At 43.0% G+C, this 14,578-nt stretch overlaps 1 protein-coding gene and 1 pseudogene across 2 annotated transcripts in view; both read right to left on the bottom strand.

The window, feature by feature from the left end:
* LOC308096586 (P2Y purinoceptor 13-like) overlaps positions 1 to 14,578 on the bottom strand; it is a 52,672-nt pseudogene that overhangs the window by 28,184 nt on the left and 9,910 nt on the right. The window lies entirely within an intron of this gene.
* Positions 6,679 to 8,043, bottom strand: LOC308096584 (P2Y purinoceptor 13-like; the record flags this gene model as incomplete). Its single annotated transcript, XM_080444000.1, has 3 exons — positions 6,679 to 7,053; positions 7,417 to 7,764; positions 7,885 to 8,043. The coding sequence occupies 3 exons, from the start codon at positions 8,041 to 8,043 to the stop codon at positions 6,679 to 6,681; spliced, it is 882 nt and encodes a 293-aa protein (XP_080300126.1).

The raw sequence follows: 14,578 nt of genomic DNA, 5'->3' as shown, positions 1-14,578 counted from the left end.
GTGTGTGTGTGTGTGTGTGTGTGTGTGTGTGTGTGTGTGTGTGTGTGTGTGTGTGTGGGTGGGTGGGTGGGTGGGTGCGTGCGTGTGTGTGGCGTAGCCAGAACGCTAGTATAGGCTGGGCCTAGACGAGAGCGGGTGGGCGTTTTTTGGGCGGATTTTGTTACTTTTGTTTAAAGTAAATGTATTTGAGTACTGTACTTAAGTACATATTCTGAGGAGCTGTACTTTACTTGAGTATTAGATTTATTTGATACTTATTACTCTTACATTTAGAAAGTCCACAGAAAAGGGAGTTGTAATCTCAAGAAGGGGAAGTGTACCGGATTGCCTGATGGAGTCATCATTATTAGGAAATGTGGCCATATATTGCATGTTAGTAAGGCGGGAAATTGATACCATTGTGCACTTGGTGATACCATTGTGCACTTGGTGATACAAGCGCGAAATTTGGCAGAGATGACCTTCATATGACCCTGATTGATAATCAACCTCTGGCCATGCAGAATTCCTGAAATTTCAAGATGGCCACCACCAGTTTTCAAAATGGCTGCAACTGGGCCAATGTTTTGGACTATATCACTTTGCTGGGGCTTATTTTAATATATGAGAATATGTTCTGGAGGTATTTCTACCAAGTACGATAAAAAATAACATTAGGTTCCAATATGGCGGCATGTTTTCCGATATGGCTGCTGATAAATTGCAGAAATGTGCATCTGCTTATGGTTTATCCACATGAGCTTGTTGTACATATATTTGTATTAATTACCATACACAGAATGCATTTATGGAACATTTGAAAGTGATTTATTAGCTTGGTAAAGCTTAGTGCTTACTTTTTGTTTTGTTATCAAGTCATTATAAACACATTCTCATTTACAATGGTGGCTGGGCAAGTGACAGGCCAGTGTACTAGCAACTGCAACCACAGAGGGTTGTGCAGATAAGTCCAAACTTAAAGCATTTGCAGTGTCCAGAACATGCTTTTTTACATCCACATCGTGTCAGCTTCTGGCATAATTTGGCAAACAGGACTGCACAAGAGTGACTGGCCCATATGTCCTGTTTGGAATGCACTTCACTTGCATTCACTTCCTTGTAGAAACTACTTCTATGAAGTTCTATCGTACATGAGTACTATGAACTCCTCAATGACTTGCATATGTTTATCATTTATTGCAACAGGTGTTGAACCTATTTGGAGAAGTTGTCTGCCATGCTGACCTTTTTCCCTTTCCATGGAAGGACGAAACTGTGTGGCATCCCCTGAATGCATGAAAGAAGCAAAGACCTGATGACTTTGATTCAATAGCTGATGCAATTTCATGAACGGGGATCCATCTGAGATCCTAACCTAATATTATTATTTGTATCTTACTTGGTAGAAATACCTTCAGAACATATTCTCCTATATTAAAATAAGGGGGAAATCAAAGATTTACAGCCCCAGCAAAGTGATATAGTCCAAAATGTTGGCCCAGTTGCAGCCATTTTGAAAACTGGTGGTGGCCATCTTGAAATCTTAGGATTTTTGCGTGGCCAGAGGTTGATTATCAATTAGGGTCATATGAAGGACATCTGTGCCAAATTTCGTGCTTGTATCACCAAGTGCACTATTGTGTATTGAAAACGGCAATTTCCTGCCTAAGTATATATGTCTGTGTGTAGTCCATGGACCACTGGTTGAGAAACAGTGGGATGTATCATGGAATGCATGCATACAGTAGCAAGTGTTAGCAAAGCACTATTCTTAGCTCTAATCTCACCCAACACAACAGTGGTCCCCTGGTTGATTCTTAATCAGGGTGGTGGTCCCTGGTTCACAATCAGTTGAAAACCCCTGCTTTAGAGAGTTTAAAACTATAAATCTCACTGGAGTTTAGGCTAGTGTTACAGGCCTCAGGAATGAGTTAGCTGTTTTGTACAGGGAATATATATAGACAAGAGACGTTGGGTTGTTAACTTCAAAGCAGGCTGTAGTCTGTCTCATTTATTCACAGAATCTTAGTTTCATTTATTTTCTCTTTCTCTTGATTTCAATCATATATCTCATATTCTCAATAATCACATATATTCATCAATCCACATTTCACAATTCACCATAAACTGTTACTGGTAGAATACCATTGCAACACATTGGTCTATTTTATGTTGTCACATTTCACCAATAATACTGCTTACACAATACAATATGTGCTCTGGAAGTCACATTCTTCTTAATACTGCTTTAACCAAGTCTCTGTAGGTTACTTATAGTACTGGTAGTACTGTAATACTGTTTTTAAACCTTGCTTTGTTTTACTTTTTACAGTCTTACTGCATACAGAACGTTTTATAAAGAACACATAAACAATGTCACTTAATCAAAATACTTGTTCACAAATATCACAAAACCTTCAATAAACATTTGTAATCTTACACCAAACACTGCTAAACTGTGGAGTTAAGGCACTTATGAACACGAAAGAGAGAGAAAAGTACTTTTCCTCAAAAATGGCAACCATGTTATTTTCTATTTCCGGTCTATCATACTCTGAAGACTTGAATTGAGCACGCCAGTTCCCTTGTTTCTGGCAAACACCACACATGTCAGGAGGGAGAAATAAAATGACAGTACAGCAATGCAGAAACCAAAGGCGGGCACGGTGGCACAGTCGGTAGTGCTGTCGCCTCACAGCTAGAAGGTCCTTGGTTCGATTCCCGCAGGGGACGCTGTGGGCGCTGGGGGCGTGTTCTCTCCTCCGCGTCATCAGTGCCCACACCCTAGGTGGGGTTGGCGAAAGGGCCTTTCTGTGTGGAGTTTGCATGTTCTCCCCATGTCTCCTAGGGTAGGTACCCTCACAAAAACATGCAGTAATCCTGGTCACTATACTGCCTCCCCCTGGCCAGCCGGGGCGCCTGATGGAGGGGAAGGGAACTGGTTGGAATAACGTGTTCCTTCCACGCGCTACGTCCAACCAGGGAAACTCTCCCCTGTCAGGTGATAAGAAGGTCAGTTGGCTCTCATGCATTGAAGGAGGCATGAGCTCGGCCCTGGCCTCCCTAGGTTGGCAGAGGGAAGGTAGTGCCCAGGATTACATAGACAATTGGCACTGGGTGTAAAAAATGGGGTTACAAAATCGTGGGATAAAAAAAAAAAAAGAAACCAAAGGCAAAGGCCCTCAAGGACAAACAAAAAACTACATCATATGGCCTGGTGGGATAGTCGGCCACTAAAATAGCCAATCCACAAGCTCGGAATGCCTTGTGAGCTATTCTCACAATTCTAGTTTTTTTTAGGAAATATTTGCAATTTTTTGATATGCCCAAAATAGGGATGCCAGGTTCAGAGGTTAGGAGGCAATGGGTCCTTCGGCACAGATGCATAAAACCCCCCAGTGCAGGGGGCTTTTACTTACTGTATTGTGTTATTTAGTATTCCTGTATTTTGCATGTTGTGTACATTTATATTAATTATATTCAGTAGGCTATTGTACAAAAGCTCAATTGAACTTGAGACTGGGCACTCTGAACACATTGACTGCACCTGTGTCACCAATGCTGCCCATAGGGGAACTGATTGGTGTTTGACTTTTGAGTAATTACTTCTTAAGGAGTGTTGTGTTGTTCTGTGCTTCATTCTAATCTGAAGAAGACTTTTTAGTCGAAATGTCCTTTGTCCTTCAATACAGTTTTTGACTGTATTTTTTTAGCCCTGTAAGCCAGTTTTATTTTTGATTTGATCTTCAACTAACCTTCGAAAACCACATGAAAAACCTGAAGATCATCCATGTCCAAAAGAACATCACCAGATTCTTTGAGCAGAACTCCAATTTGTCATAACACAGTGAAGATTTGATTGGCTTCAATTGATCATCAGTAATGATTGCACAGTTCTCCTTTAATAATAAGTAAACCCAGAAACTGCTTGCATGGCAAGCGGAGATTTGATATCAAAGTGCAGATCTGACATGACAACAATAACATTTACAGTGTAGCTTTCACATAAGTAAATGTAACATTCAAGTCAGTTGTTCTAGAAATGTTTCCATTTGGTATGGGAACTAGGAGGTTTTGGTAGGATGGCGAGGGGTAAGATGTAGGTCTGGGAAAATGTAGTTTCAGAGACTTAATTTTCACAATTTTCTAACATTTAAAAAAAAATACAGTACTGTATATCAACCAGCTCACATCATGTCACATTCCAACGTGTGAGCTTGTAGATTGGCTATTAATAGCCAAAGTATAAAACAGTGCTTAGTGTTTAAGCATGTACATCACAAACACTCTAGTGCTATTTAGGTCTGGAAAAAAAGCATTTTAATATATTTTTGCAAATCATTTAGCATATCGTTGCTGTCCAGCAGAGACCAGCTAACTCAATTTTTCCGCTTTTGCATTTTTTTCCATAAAACAGGGCCATTGAACACCCTTTACGTCTGTGTGTTGATGAAAAAATTATTGAACCAATGAAAAGTATTCTGACTAAACCAGCTAACTCCATTGTATTGGATCCTCAAACTTTCTGCTAAACCAGCTACTGTAAGTTCACCAAAGGGGGGTGGAGTTAGCTGGTTTAGCTGACTCCAGGCTCCACCCCCTTTTGACCTCCAACCTCATTGTGAGCTTGGAGGTCCATTCAGCTGTTCTTATCAATGATGAACAAAACCTCCTAACTCCACTTTTTTTGTTTTTGTCATTCCCTGAAAAATGAACATTTTGGAGTAAGCTGGTTGCTGCCAGACAGCAGAGATATTTTAAACACATCATACACATCAAATAAAACTGACTCTGAGCTACCCAAAGGCTCACAATTATTATTGTGTATTATTTGTTTGTTTCAGATTTTTGTTTTTACGTAACAAAATGCACCGTTTCATAATGTCCCCCAACCCACCACCACCTGCATCCCACATCTCCCCCACATCCACCTACTATCACAGAATTCAATCAGAATATTTTACAAGTCACATATTAAAGTTTTCATCACACATTCAACAATACCCCTTCCCTCCCCACCCAGCCATAATTGCAGTTCTTAATTTGATCCTTTTTCCCATTAGATATGCATGGTGGACAGATATTTCAATGCCATTTTTTAAATACATACATGAAAAGAATGTTTTCTCAATCTGTTATCTCCTTCAAAATCTTAATGGTACAATTTTAAACATTTCGCTGCGTAATACCAAGGCAGACCAACCTCACTCCACAGGTCGATGCACTTATCACAATCTTGAATGAGCCTTCGGGGGCCCTTATTGCTCTGGGCCTGGTCTCAGTTGGCTCAATTTTCTAGAGGGCCCCTGGTCCTGGGCCCGGCAGGGCCGCTCAGGAATCCAGCACTCTGGGGGAGCATGAATTGGCATAACAACTGTCGTATATTATCAGTGATAAGGTCGCAGGCCTGCTTTGGAAGAGAGTCTTGAGTCAGAGTTGAAGATACTTTGTAAGTCTTTATTTGCAAGACAGCGATTACAGCAAGGTGTCTGTCCTTGGATCGATTGACACAGAGCACACAAAATCACATCAATCAATACAATTTATACTCTTCAGTCAAGAGATCATCCCTAACTTTCCAACTCCTCCCCTAGTTCTCATTTGACCAGTCACATTTTACAGATAATTACCTTAACAGGGATAAACATATATTCTACTTTAAAACATATTTCCACATGAAACTTTGTAAACCATCTTACTCAACATGTTGTTAGCTTTTGAATTAATCCAAGAACCTGTATACGTTAGTGATTGTAGACTTTGGTTCGATGAACTTCATTGACAGACTGGCAACTTCTCAAGAAAGGAACTAGGATAATTGATATGATAATGAACTCAGAGATAACAATGATCTGGCCAAAGGGGTTCTTTCAACCCCCTATTTGCACCTGTTGTACTGTAAACACTCAACTTTGAATAACAGGTGAAGAAGGCCCAGGGTGCCCTTCCAAACAATGGATCAAAAAGGTGGCAAAGAATGAAAGGCCAACAGATCTACAGAAACATATGGGAGAATAGCATTTGAATCTCTTCGCAAAACAAACTTGGTAACTTTATACTAAAATCAGTGATCCAAAACACAATACTTAATAGGGGAGATATGGTTCAAATATTCCACACAACTAAATAAGGAGAAAAATGGGCAGTGGGAAATTGGCTAGTCTAAAAGATTAACAATTGTAAATAAAGTGTCTTTTAATTGTTCTCACTCCACCATAACTCAAAATACAAGACAATACAAATGCAAGCAAACCTTTCATGACTAATTTACCTTAAACTCTACATTTAAAAATAGCTTGTCCAAATGCATAGGCCAGTAAAATAAAAGTCACCTTTAAATCGGTTTAAGGTCTAGCAAAGCGTGAAACAAATTCATCCAAGTTCACACACCGCATTGCACACTTGTAGCAGTAACTATGTCAGATCACACTGATGGAGCTCAGTATGGCGTTGCATGAGCCATATGAACCTCTGAATATGGATCAATGTGATTGGCAAGTTACACATCCGGTTTATTGCAGATATGGAAACGGCCTGTGTACATGTATGTGTGTATGTGTATGCAAATTACCAGAACACTGAACAGTAAATAGAAACCAGGCTTTCCACAGTAATGAAAGCTTGGTGACACAAGGTAAAGTTTAACAGCCTTTCCTCTCACACATTGTGACTGCGTTGAACATATGTGTCCATCGTGTCTTATGAGATGGGTTTGCGGCTGAATGTGGTTGTCAGATATCTCCGAAACGTCTTGCACAGGAATATGTAGATAAGTGGATCCAGACATGGGTTTGTGTACGACAGCCACTTGGCGGTCTCATAGGCGATGTAGATGGTGTTCTGTGCTCTGCATTCTGCTGTGTTTCTGATATCGGCCAGTGTGCGGGGAAACCGGACAAAGTGGAAGGGGGCAAAGCAGATGAAAAACACTGCTACCACAACAAAGACCTTTGCTTTGGTTCTGCGACTGGTCACTTCAGAGCTGCTCCTGGAGGCTGTGTATGACTCATACACCTTCCTGCTGATGAAGGTGTAGCAGAACAGCATCAGAACCAGTGTGCCCCAGAACACCACCTGGACAGTGGACACAGTACATCAATAGAAAGCACAGCAAAGCATTCACTTGAAGCGGTCTGTTATAGCGCCACCATGAGGTTGATTTGAAATGTTTGGCCCACGGGGAGTGTGCGTGCAAAGTTTCATGCTGATCGGTCCGGCGGTGCCCAAGATTAGCTGCACACAGACTCGTGAACAGACTCATTGGGACGAAAACATAATCCCTCACCTTAGTAATGGGGATAATAAATATTACATTGGGTTGGTCATGTGACTAAATGTAACTGTTATTCTGTATATTCCATGTTAGACAGTTACAGTTCAAAGTTAATGTATTACCTGAAAAATGTAGTGGGCTGCCTTATACAAGCGCCGACCAACCTCACTCCACAGGTCGATGCACTTCAGTTTGCCTCCAGAGAGCTGCGGTGGCTGGTCAGCCATGATGACGATTGGCAGCGCTAAAGATAACATCACCAACCAAACAGTTGCACTCAGCACCTTACCAACCCTGACCCTCTGCACAGCATATCTCCCAAATGGCCAGACTATCTTCAGGTAGCGGTCCAGACTGATGAGGCCCAGAAAAAGTATGCTGATGTACGTGGAGAGGTAGAACAGATTGCCAGAGTATCGACAGTAGAAGACTCGCAGGTGCAAGGAGCCCAAATCAATATCATTCAGCACCTTCACAGGGATGGTCAGAGTCATGAGCATGTCAGCCACCACCTATTGGTGAAGGTTAATATTGATTAATATATATTAATAAATATTGATGAATCACTTTGTAATGTTTTTCTATATTATGGCACTGACAAATACATTTCCAACACACATCCATTCACTCACCACATTCTTTAGATAGACCACAAACGTGGAGTTAGTGGGGATCTTGTAGTAAAAGATCCATGCAGCCAGACTGTTCAGTACCAGTGCCACTAGAAAGAGGACACTATATAGACAGGGGAAGACCACCGCTGTCACACTGGTATCGAGAACACACTCCATGGTGTTATTGGATGTTGTGGTGTTCATCTTCACAACCTTGAGAGTGGAAAGCTGTTCAGAGAGATGAGGAAATCAAAGAAAGAAGAAATGGAGAGGCATGAATTTAGAGTGAGAGACAAACCCCTTTAAATGCATGATGGATAAATACATGTTTTCCAACAATAAATAGTAGCACTTTGTAGGCTTACTTAATAAGTCTCGGGTAGGTGTAGTATTTGTTTTGCCTTTGGGACCAAAAAGTTATTAAATCAATGGCCTACTTTAAAAATCAATATAGGCTACATAGCACTGAAACGAGCTTTAAAATATACAATTTTAAATAAATGTAATAAATGTAATGATGGAGCTGTTTTTCCCTATCACCCATATAAAGTACCGCTAACTTTCAGACAGGCCACAAGTAAATGTAAAAAAAGGTAAAATGATTATATTATATTTAGTCAGACAGAGAGATCATGGGAAGGTTTACAGTATCACAGGTGTCAACGCATCATCGGTCGGTATCTCTCATAATGGGAGAACTGGTTAGATCTATATATCTAGATCATATCAATATTGTCCACAAAATACATAGTTTAACTCTATCAAGTGTCATATACGGTAGTAAATGCGCCTGCGGCCCAGAGCAGGCATTACGGTAAATGCAAGGCGCCAAGCCGACAGGAAGTCAGCCTTGGCTATTACATGTAAACAGACGCAGAGACAGAGACGTACTATTTGTATCACCAAACCTTTATGTGAATAAACACGTTCATTGTATTTAAAGAGGACTCCGTCCATCTTTACATGGTGTCAGAAGTGATCCGGACAAGAGGACAAGCACAGAATGGCCAAGTTTAATCCTCCAACAAACTTTGCTTTTGAGAAACCAGCGGAATGGCCCGACTGGAGACAGCGGTTCGAGCGATACAGAATCGCTACGAAACTAAACAAAGACGATGGACCTGTACAAGTAAGCTGCTTAATATACGCCATGGGAAGCGAGGCAGAAAATGTATTCAAGTCTTTCGTGTTTACTGATGACGCAGAGAAAGAGGATTATGGCATCGTGCTGAAAAAGTTTGACGAGTATTTCGTTCCAAGGAGGAACGTCATTCATGAACGTGCGTGTTTTCACCAGCGTGTTCAGAAGCCGGGAGAGAAGGCAGAGAGCTTCATACGGGCTTTATACGACATGTCTGAACACTGTGACTTCGGCGCAAGCCGGGAGGAGAATATCCGGGACCGGATTGTCGTTGGGATACTGGACAAAGAAGTCTCATGTAAGCTGCAATTGATGCAAGATTTGACGTTAGCCCAGACAGTACAGACTGTCCGACAGGCTGAAGAGATAGCTGCTCACGTCAACATGCAGGGAGAAGCAGCAGTGGGGGCAGTGCATGAAGTTACTCATCAGAACCACAGGTACCCAAGGTCTAAACCACAGAGTGGGCCAAAAGACAGAAAATGGGGAAATGAAAGGAAATGTTTCAAATGTGGAAAAGCACAACATGCTAAAGATGAGAGCTGCCCTGCTAAAAAGTCCACCTGTCATGTTTGTCACAAAGCTGGACATTGGGCCAGGGTGTGCAAGAATAAAAAGCAAGTGAGTGAGGTTACTGAGCAAACAGAGCAGCCAGAGCAGTCAGCTTACTTTCTAGGTGCTGTGACAAACGTAGGCAAGGAAAGTGAGCAGTGGTCAGTTGAGCTACTTGTGGATAAGAGGCCAATAGTGTTCAAAATAGACACAGGGGCTGATGTGAATGTGGTCAGTGAGGAGACATATCACACATACACCCCAGAGAGTGTACTAGAGCCACCAGACATCCCACTGGACAGCCCAGGTGGAGAGCTAAAATGTCTAGGGAGGTTTCAGACCACTGTAACATACAAAGGAAAGAAATATCCACTCACAGCATATGTAGTAAGGGGACACACTGTTAATAACCTACTCAGCCGCTCCATGTCAGTGACAATGAACCTAGTGAGGAGAGTAGATGAAATCAGTCTGAACATTGATCAGCAACCAGCCTATGGGACATTAAAAACTGAACCTGTGAAGATCAGGTTAAAAGACAATGCCCAGCCGTATGCAGTATATACAGCACGCCGAGTACCCATCCCAATGCTCCAGAAAGTGAAGGAAGAGCTACAAAGAATGGAGAGTAATGGCATCATTGAGGCTGTGACACAGCCTACTGAGTGGTGTGCACCCATGGTGCCTGTCTTGAAGAAGCTCACAGGCAAAGCCCGCATCTGTGTTGACTTAAAAAGACTGAATGAGTCAGTCAAAAGAGAGCAGTACATCTTGCCTACTGTGGATGAGATAACAGCCAAGCTAAGTGGTGCAACTGTCTTTTCCTCACTTGATGCTGCCAGTGGATTTTGGCAAATTCCACTGCACCCAGATAGCTGTAGGCTCACCACCTTTATAACCCCATTTGGCAGATACAGTTTCAAACGCTTGCCATTTGGAATTACCAGTGCTCCAGAGATATTCCAGAGGAAGATGATGGAGACACTACAGGGGCTGGAAGGAGTGGAGGTCTTCATGGACGACATCCTGGTCTATGGGACCACTATGGAACAACATGACGGTCGCCTCAACAAAGTGATGCACCGCATACAGTCGGCTGGTCTTAAGCTGAATACGGATAAGTGCTTCTTCCGGCAGACACAACTGCGGTTCCTGGGTCATCTCATTGACCAGTCAGGGGTCCGACCTGATCCAGAAAAGGTCGCAGCCATTCGCCAGATGCCACCACCAGGAAATGTCACAGAGTTAAAGAGAATTCTGGGCATGGTGAATTTTCTGGGGAGATACATTCCCAACCTCTCAACAGTGGGGCAGCCGCTCCATGAGTTGTTGAAGAGTAAGAATGACTGGACTTGGTGTCATGCACAACAGACAGCCTTTGAAAAGATGAAAGAGCTGTTGACAACGGCACCAGTTTTAGCTTATTATGATGTTACAAGACCCACTGCAGTGTCGGCTGATGCCAGCAGTTATGGACTGGGGGGTGTGCTACTGCAACTCCACGGACAGCAGTGGAAACCTGTGGCATATTGCTCTAGACGACTCTCAGATGCTGAAACACGCTATGCCCAGATAGAAAAGGAGTGTCTGGCCGGGGTGTGGGCATGTGAGAAGTTTGACAGGTACCTAAACGGCCTGGAACAGTTCAGGTTAGTGACAGACCACAAGCCACTAGTGCCTCTCATTAACAGTCATAGCTTAGAAAATGTCCCTATCAGATGTCAGCGTCTTCTCATGAGGCTCATGAGATTCAGCCCAGTGGCAGAGTATGCACCAGGAAAGACTCTTGTTGTAGCAGATACACTGTCACGCAGCCCACTGACATGCACTAAGGGTGAGCTAGATACACACAGTGATGTAGCCTGCTATGTAGCCACAGTAGTGGAAGGGATCCCAGCATCACTAAGTAAAATTGACAGCATCAGGAAGGTCACTGAAACTGACAAGGAGTTACAGTTAGTCAGTAAGCTCATCAGGTCAGGTTGGCCCGAACACACTAGTAGCGTCCCTGTAGATGCCAGGGAGTACATTAAAGTGAGATCGGAGCTCTCAGAAGAAAATGGCCTAGTCATAAGAGGGTGCAGGATTGTAGTGCCAAAGTCAATGAGAGGCGAAATCCTAGAGAAACTACACCAGGGGCATCAAGGCCTGATTAAATGTAGAGAGAGAGCCAAATCATCAGTATGGTGGCCAGGGCTGTCCAAGGAGTTAAAGAACACAGTGATGTCATGCCAGGTGTGTCGTGAACTGAAGAGGACTCAACAAAAAGAACCTCTTATCTCCACACCACTGCCTGACCGCCCGTGGCAGAGAATCGCACTGGACTTGTGCGAGCACAAACACCAAAATGATCTGGTGATATCCGACTACTATTCCAGATTCCTAGAAATACTGCACCTGTCCTCAACCACCAGCGCACACGTTATTCAGAAACTGAAAATTGTGTTTGCCAGATTCGGAATTGTGGAGGAAGCCGTGACTGATAACGGTCCCCAATTCTCAAGTGCAGAGTTCAAGAAACTAGCAAAGGAGCTAGATTTCAGACATATCACATCTAGTCCACATCATCCTCAGGGCAACGGACATGCAGAAAGAGCCGTACAGGCAGCTAAGAGAATCCTCAAGCAGGATGATCCGCTGTTAGCCCTGATGGTCTACAGATCCACTCCTTGTTCCACCACAGGCTTCAGCCCAGCTGAGCTGTTAATGGGGAGAAAGATCAGGACAACAGTACCCACCTTGGAGAAAAATCTCATGCCTAAATGGCCCAGCAAGAAAGCTGTGAGAGAGAACGATGAGAGACAGAAAGCAGTGCAGGCTCACTACTTCAACCGCCGTCATGGAGCCAGATCACTGCCTGCTCTTCGTCCAGGAGAAACAGTCTTCGCCAAACTAGATCATGAAAAGACGTGGTCTACACCAGCGGTGGTCTCAGGAGAGGCTGCCACACAGAGATCCTACATCATCACCACCCAGGACGGTGCAGTGCTGCGGCGGAACCGTCGTCATCTCCTGGCAACACCGGTTTCCCACCACACTCCACCGACTTCTACTGAGGGAGCAGAGATGGATGTACAGTCTGCAGTGACCGACTCACCAGAGACTGTCCCTGTAAACCAGAATGTGACCACACCCAGCACACCTCTGCCTGGACAGACCATGACCAGGTCTGGCAGGGTGTGTAAACCAGTTGACAGGCTTGACCTGTGAATGAGTAAACTCATTATGGCCTTTTGGGGGGGAGAAAAAAAAAAGGGAGAACATTTACACACACAATGCAAAAAAAAAAAAGAAAAAAAGGAACAGAAAATGTGTTGTGACCATATGTTGAGTGCTTGAGATATGCACATTGTTTTGCACTTTTTGTGATTGCACCTTTTGACAGCTAAGAGCAGTTATTGAATTGCATATTGTTCATTTTAGTTGTTTCTCTGAAATGTTGATAATAGACAGTGGTATTTAGTTTATTGCTATTGCCAAAATTTCCTCTGCTAAGGATATGTTTATTGTATTATTCCCTGAAAAAAAAAAAAAAAAAAAAAGGGGGAGATGTCATATACGGTAGTAAATGCGCCTGCGGCCCAGAGCAGGCATTACGGTAAATGCAAGGCGCCAAGCCGACAGGAAGTCAGCCTTGGCTATTACATGTAAACAGACGCAGAGACAGAGACGTACTATTTGTATCACCAAACCTTTATGTGAATAAACACGTTCATTGTATTTAAAGAGGACTCCGTCCATCTTTACATCAAGTAACATTCAAATATCATCCTAGACCAGTGGTTCTCAACATGTTTGGGCCAGCGGCCCCCCATCCAGTATCCAGGTTCCTTACCATCCCCTTCACATTAATATTTCATTTGATTTCAGCAAACCTGCTGTAATCAAATTAAATGTGAATTCCGCGACAGGGATGGTCTACCAGGCTAACCATCCCCCACACCCACATTTAGGCTACAACCCAATTAATTTGTTTAAAAATGTAACAGGAAGTAAAGAAGGTACCTGTTGAAGAAATTCCAAATGGCTGTTTAAACAGCTGAAAATTGCAGTTTGTGGTGCATATCCTTACTTTTTGCACTCTGCATATTATTTACATCAGTACTCTTTATCTTCTTATTTATTTTACTCTCTGCATCTTCTATTTGCATCGATCACTACTGTTTAGTGTGACTCATGTGTGCCATTTGACGTTCTTACTAGACTGCCTGTAGCTGAGGGTTAATGAAAGGACTGTATATGGGGGAGATTTGGCACTCGCCCCTGTTTGTCGGTTAGAACAAATGGACACAGGACCACCACCTTGGTATAGTTGACTTCCACTTTACTGACTTTAGTGACAGTAGAATAATATGACAGTCTGACAGTATGGTCTGGAATACAAAACCAGAAACACACACGTTCATATTCATGAAAAGCAACACTGTACCAAACTAACAAATTAGCACAAAGAACAGAAGCACAAACCTACAACATAAAGTACTCACTTATCAGGAATGACACATACTGCACAGAGACGTCTGCTCTGGAGGCAAACAAACTAGACTGACACTCTGGGTCATGCTAACCTGAACACAATAAATGATAATTGGAGTAGGCTGGCTTCAATATCCAACTGCCCAATAAGGCCCTCCTGTCTGTTAAGGAACTGGCATGATACACAATTAACTGGAAGTAAGAACACCTTAATCATTAGTAATCATTATTGGCAACACCTGCATGGCCTTTCTTACAGCCGCCCCCAAATGTATGAAGTACATTTGCTTCTTAGAAAGGCGGCTAGGTGGGATCCGCTGAAACAGCAGCACTGTCCTCTGTTCCCTCTGGGACGGCTGGCAGGACAACCAGCCTGGACACTGGTCTTGTGTAGACTTTGTCCTTGATCTTGACATCTGCAGATCTGATACGCCCATCAGCGCTAGGATGCACCTCGGTCACTTGTCCGATAGGCCAGAGTGCACGTGGGAACTGTGGATCCACTAGCATGACCACCGCTCCTTTCCCCAGGTCTGCAGATGT

Source organism: Gymnoscopelus braueri, assembly GCF_963280865.1.
Source record: "Gymnoscopelus braueri genome assembly, chromosome: 12".
Classification (NCBI taxonomy): Eukaryota; Metazoa; Chordata; class Actinopteri; order Myctophiformes; family Myctophidae; genus Gymnoscopelus; species Gymnoscopelus braueri.
Note: the sequence above shows the minus strand (reverse complement) of the source record. Positions and strands in the feature narration are given on the sequence as shown.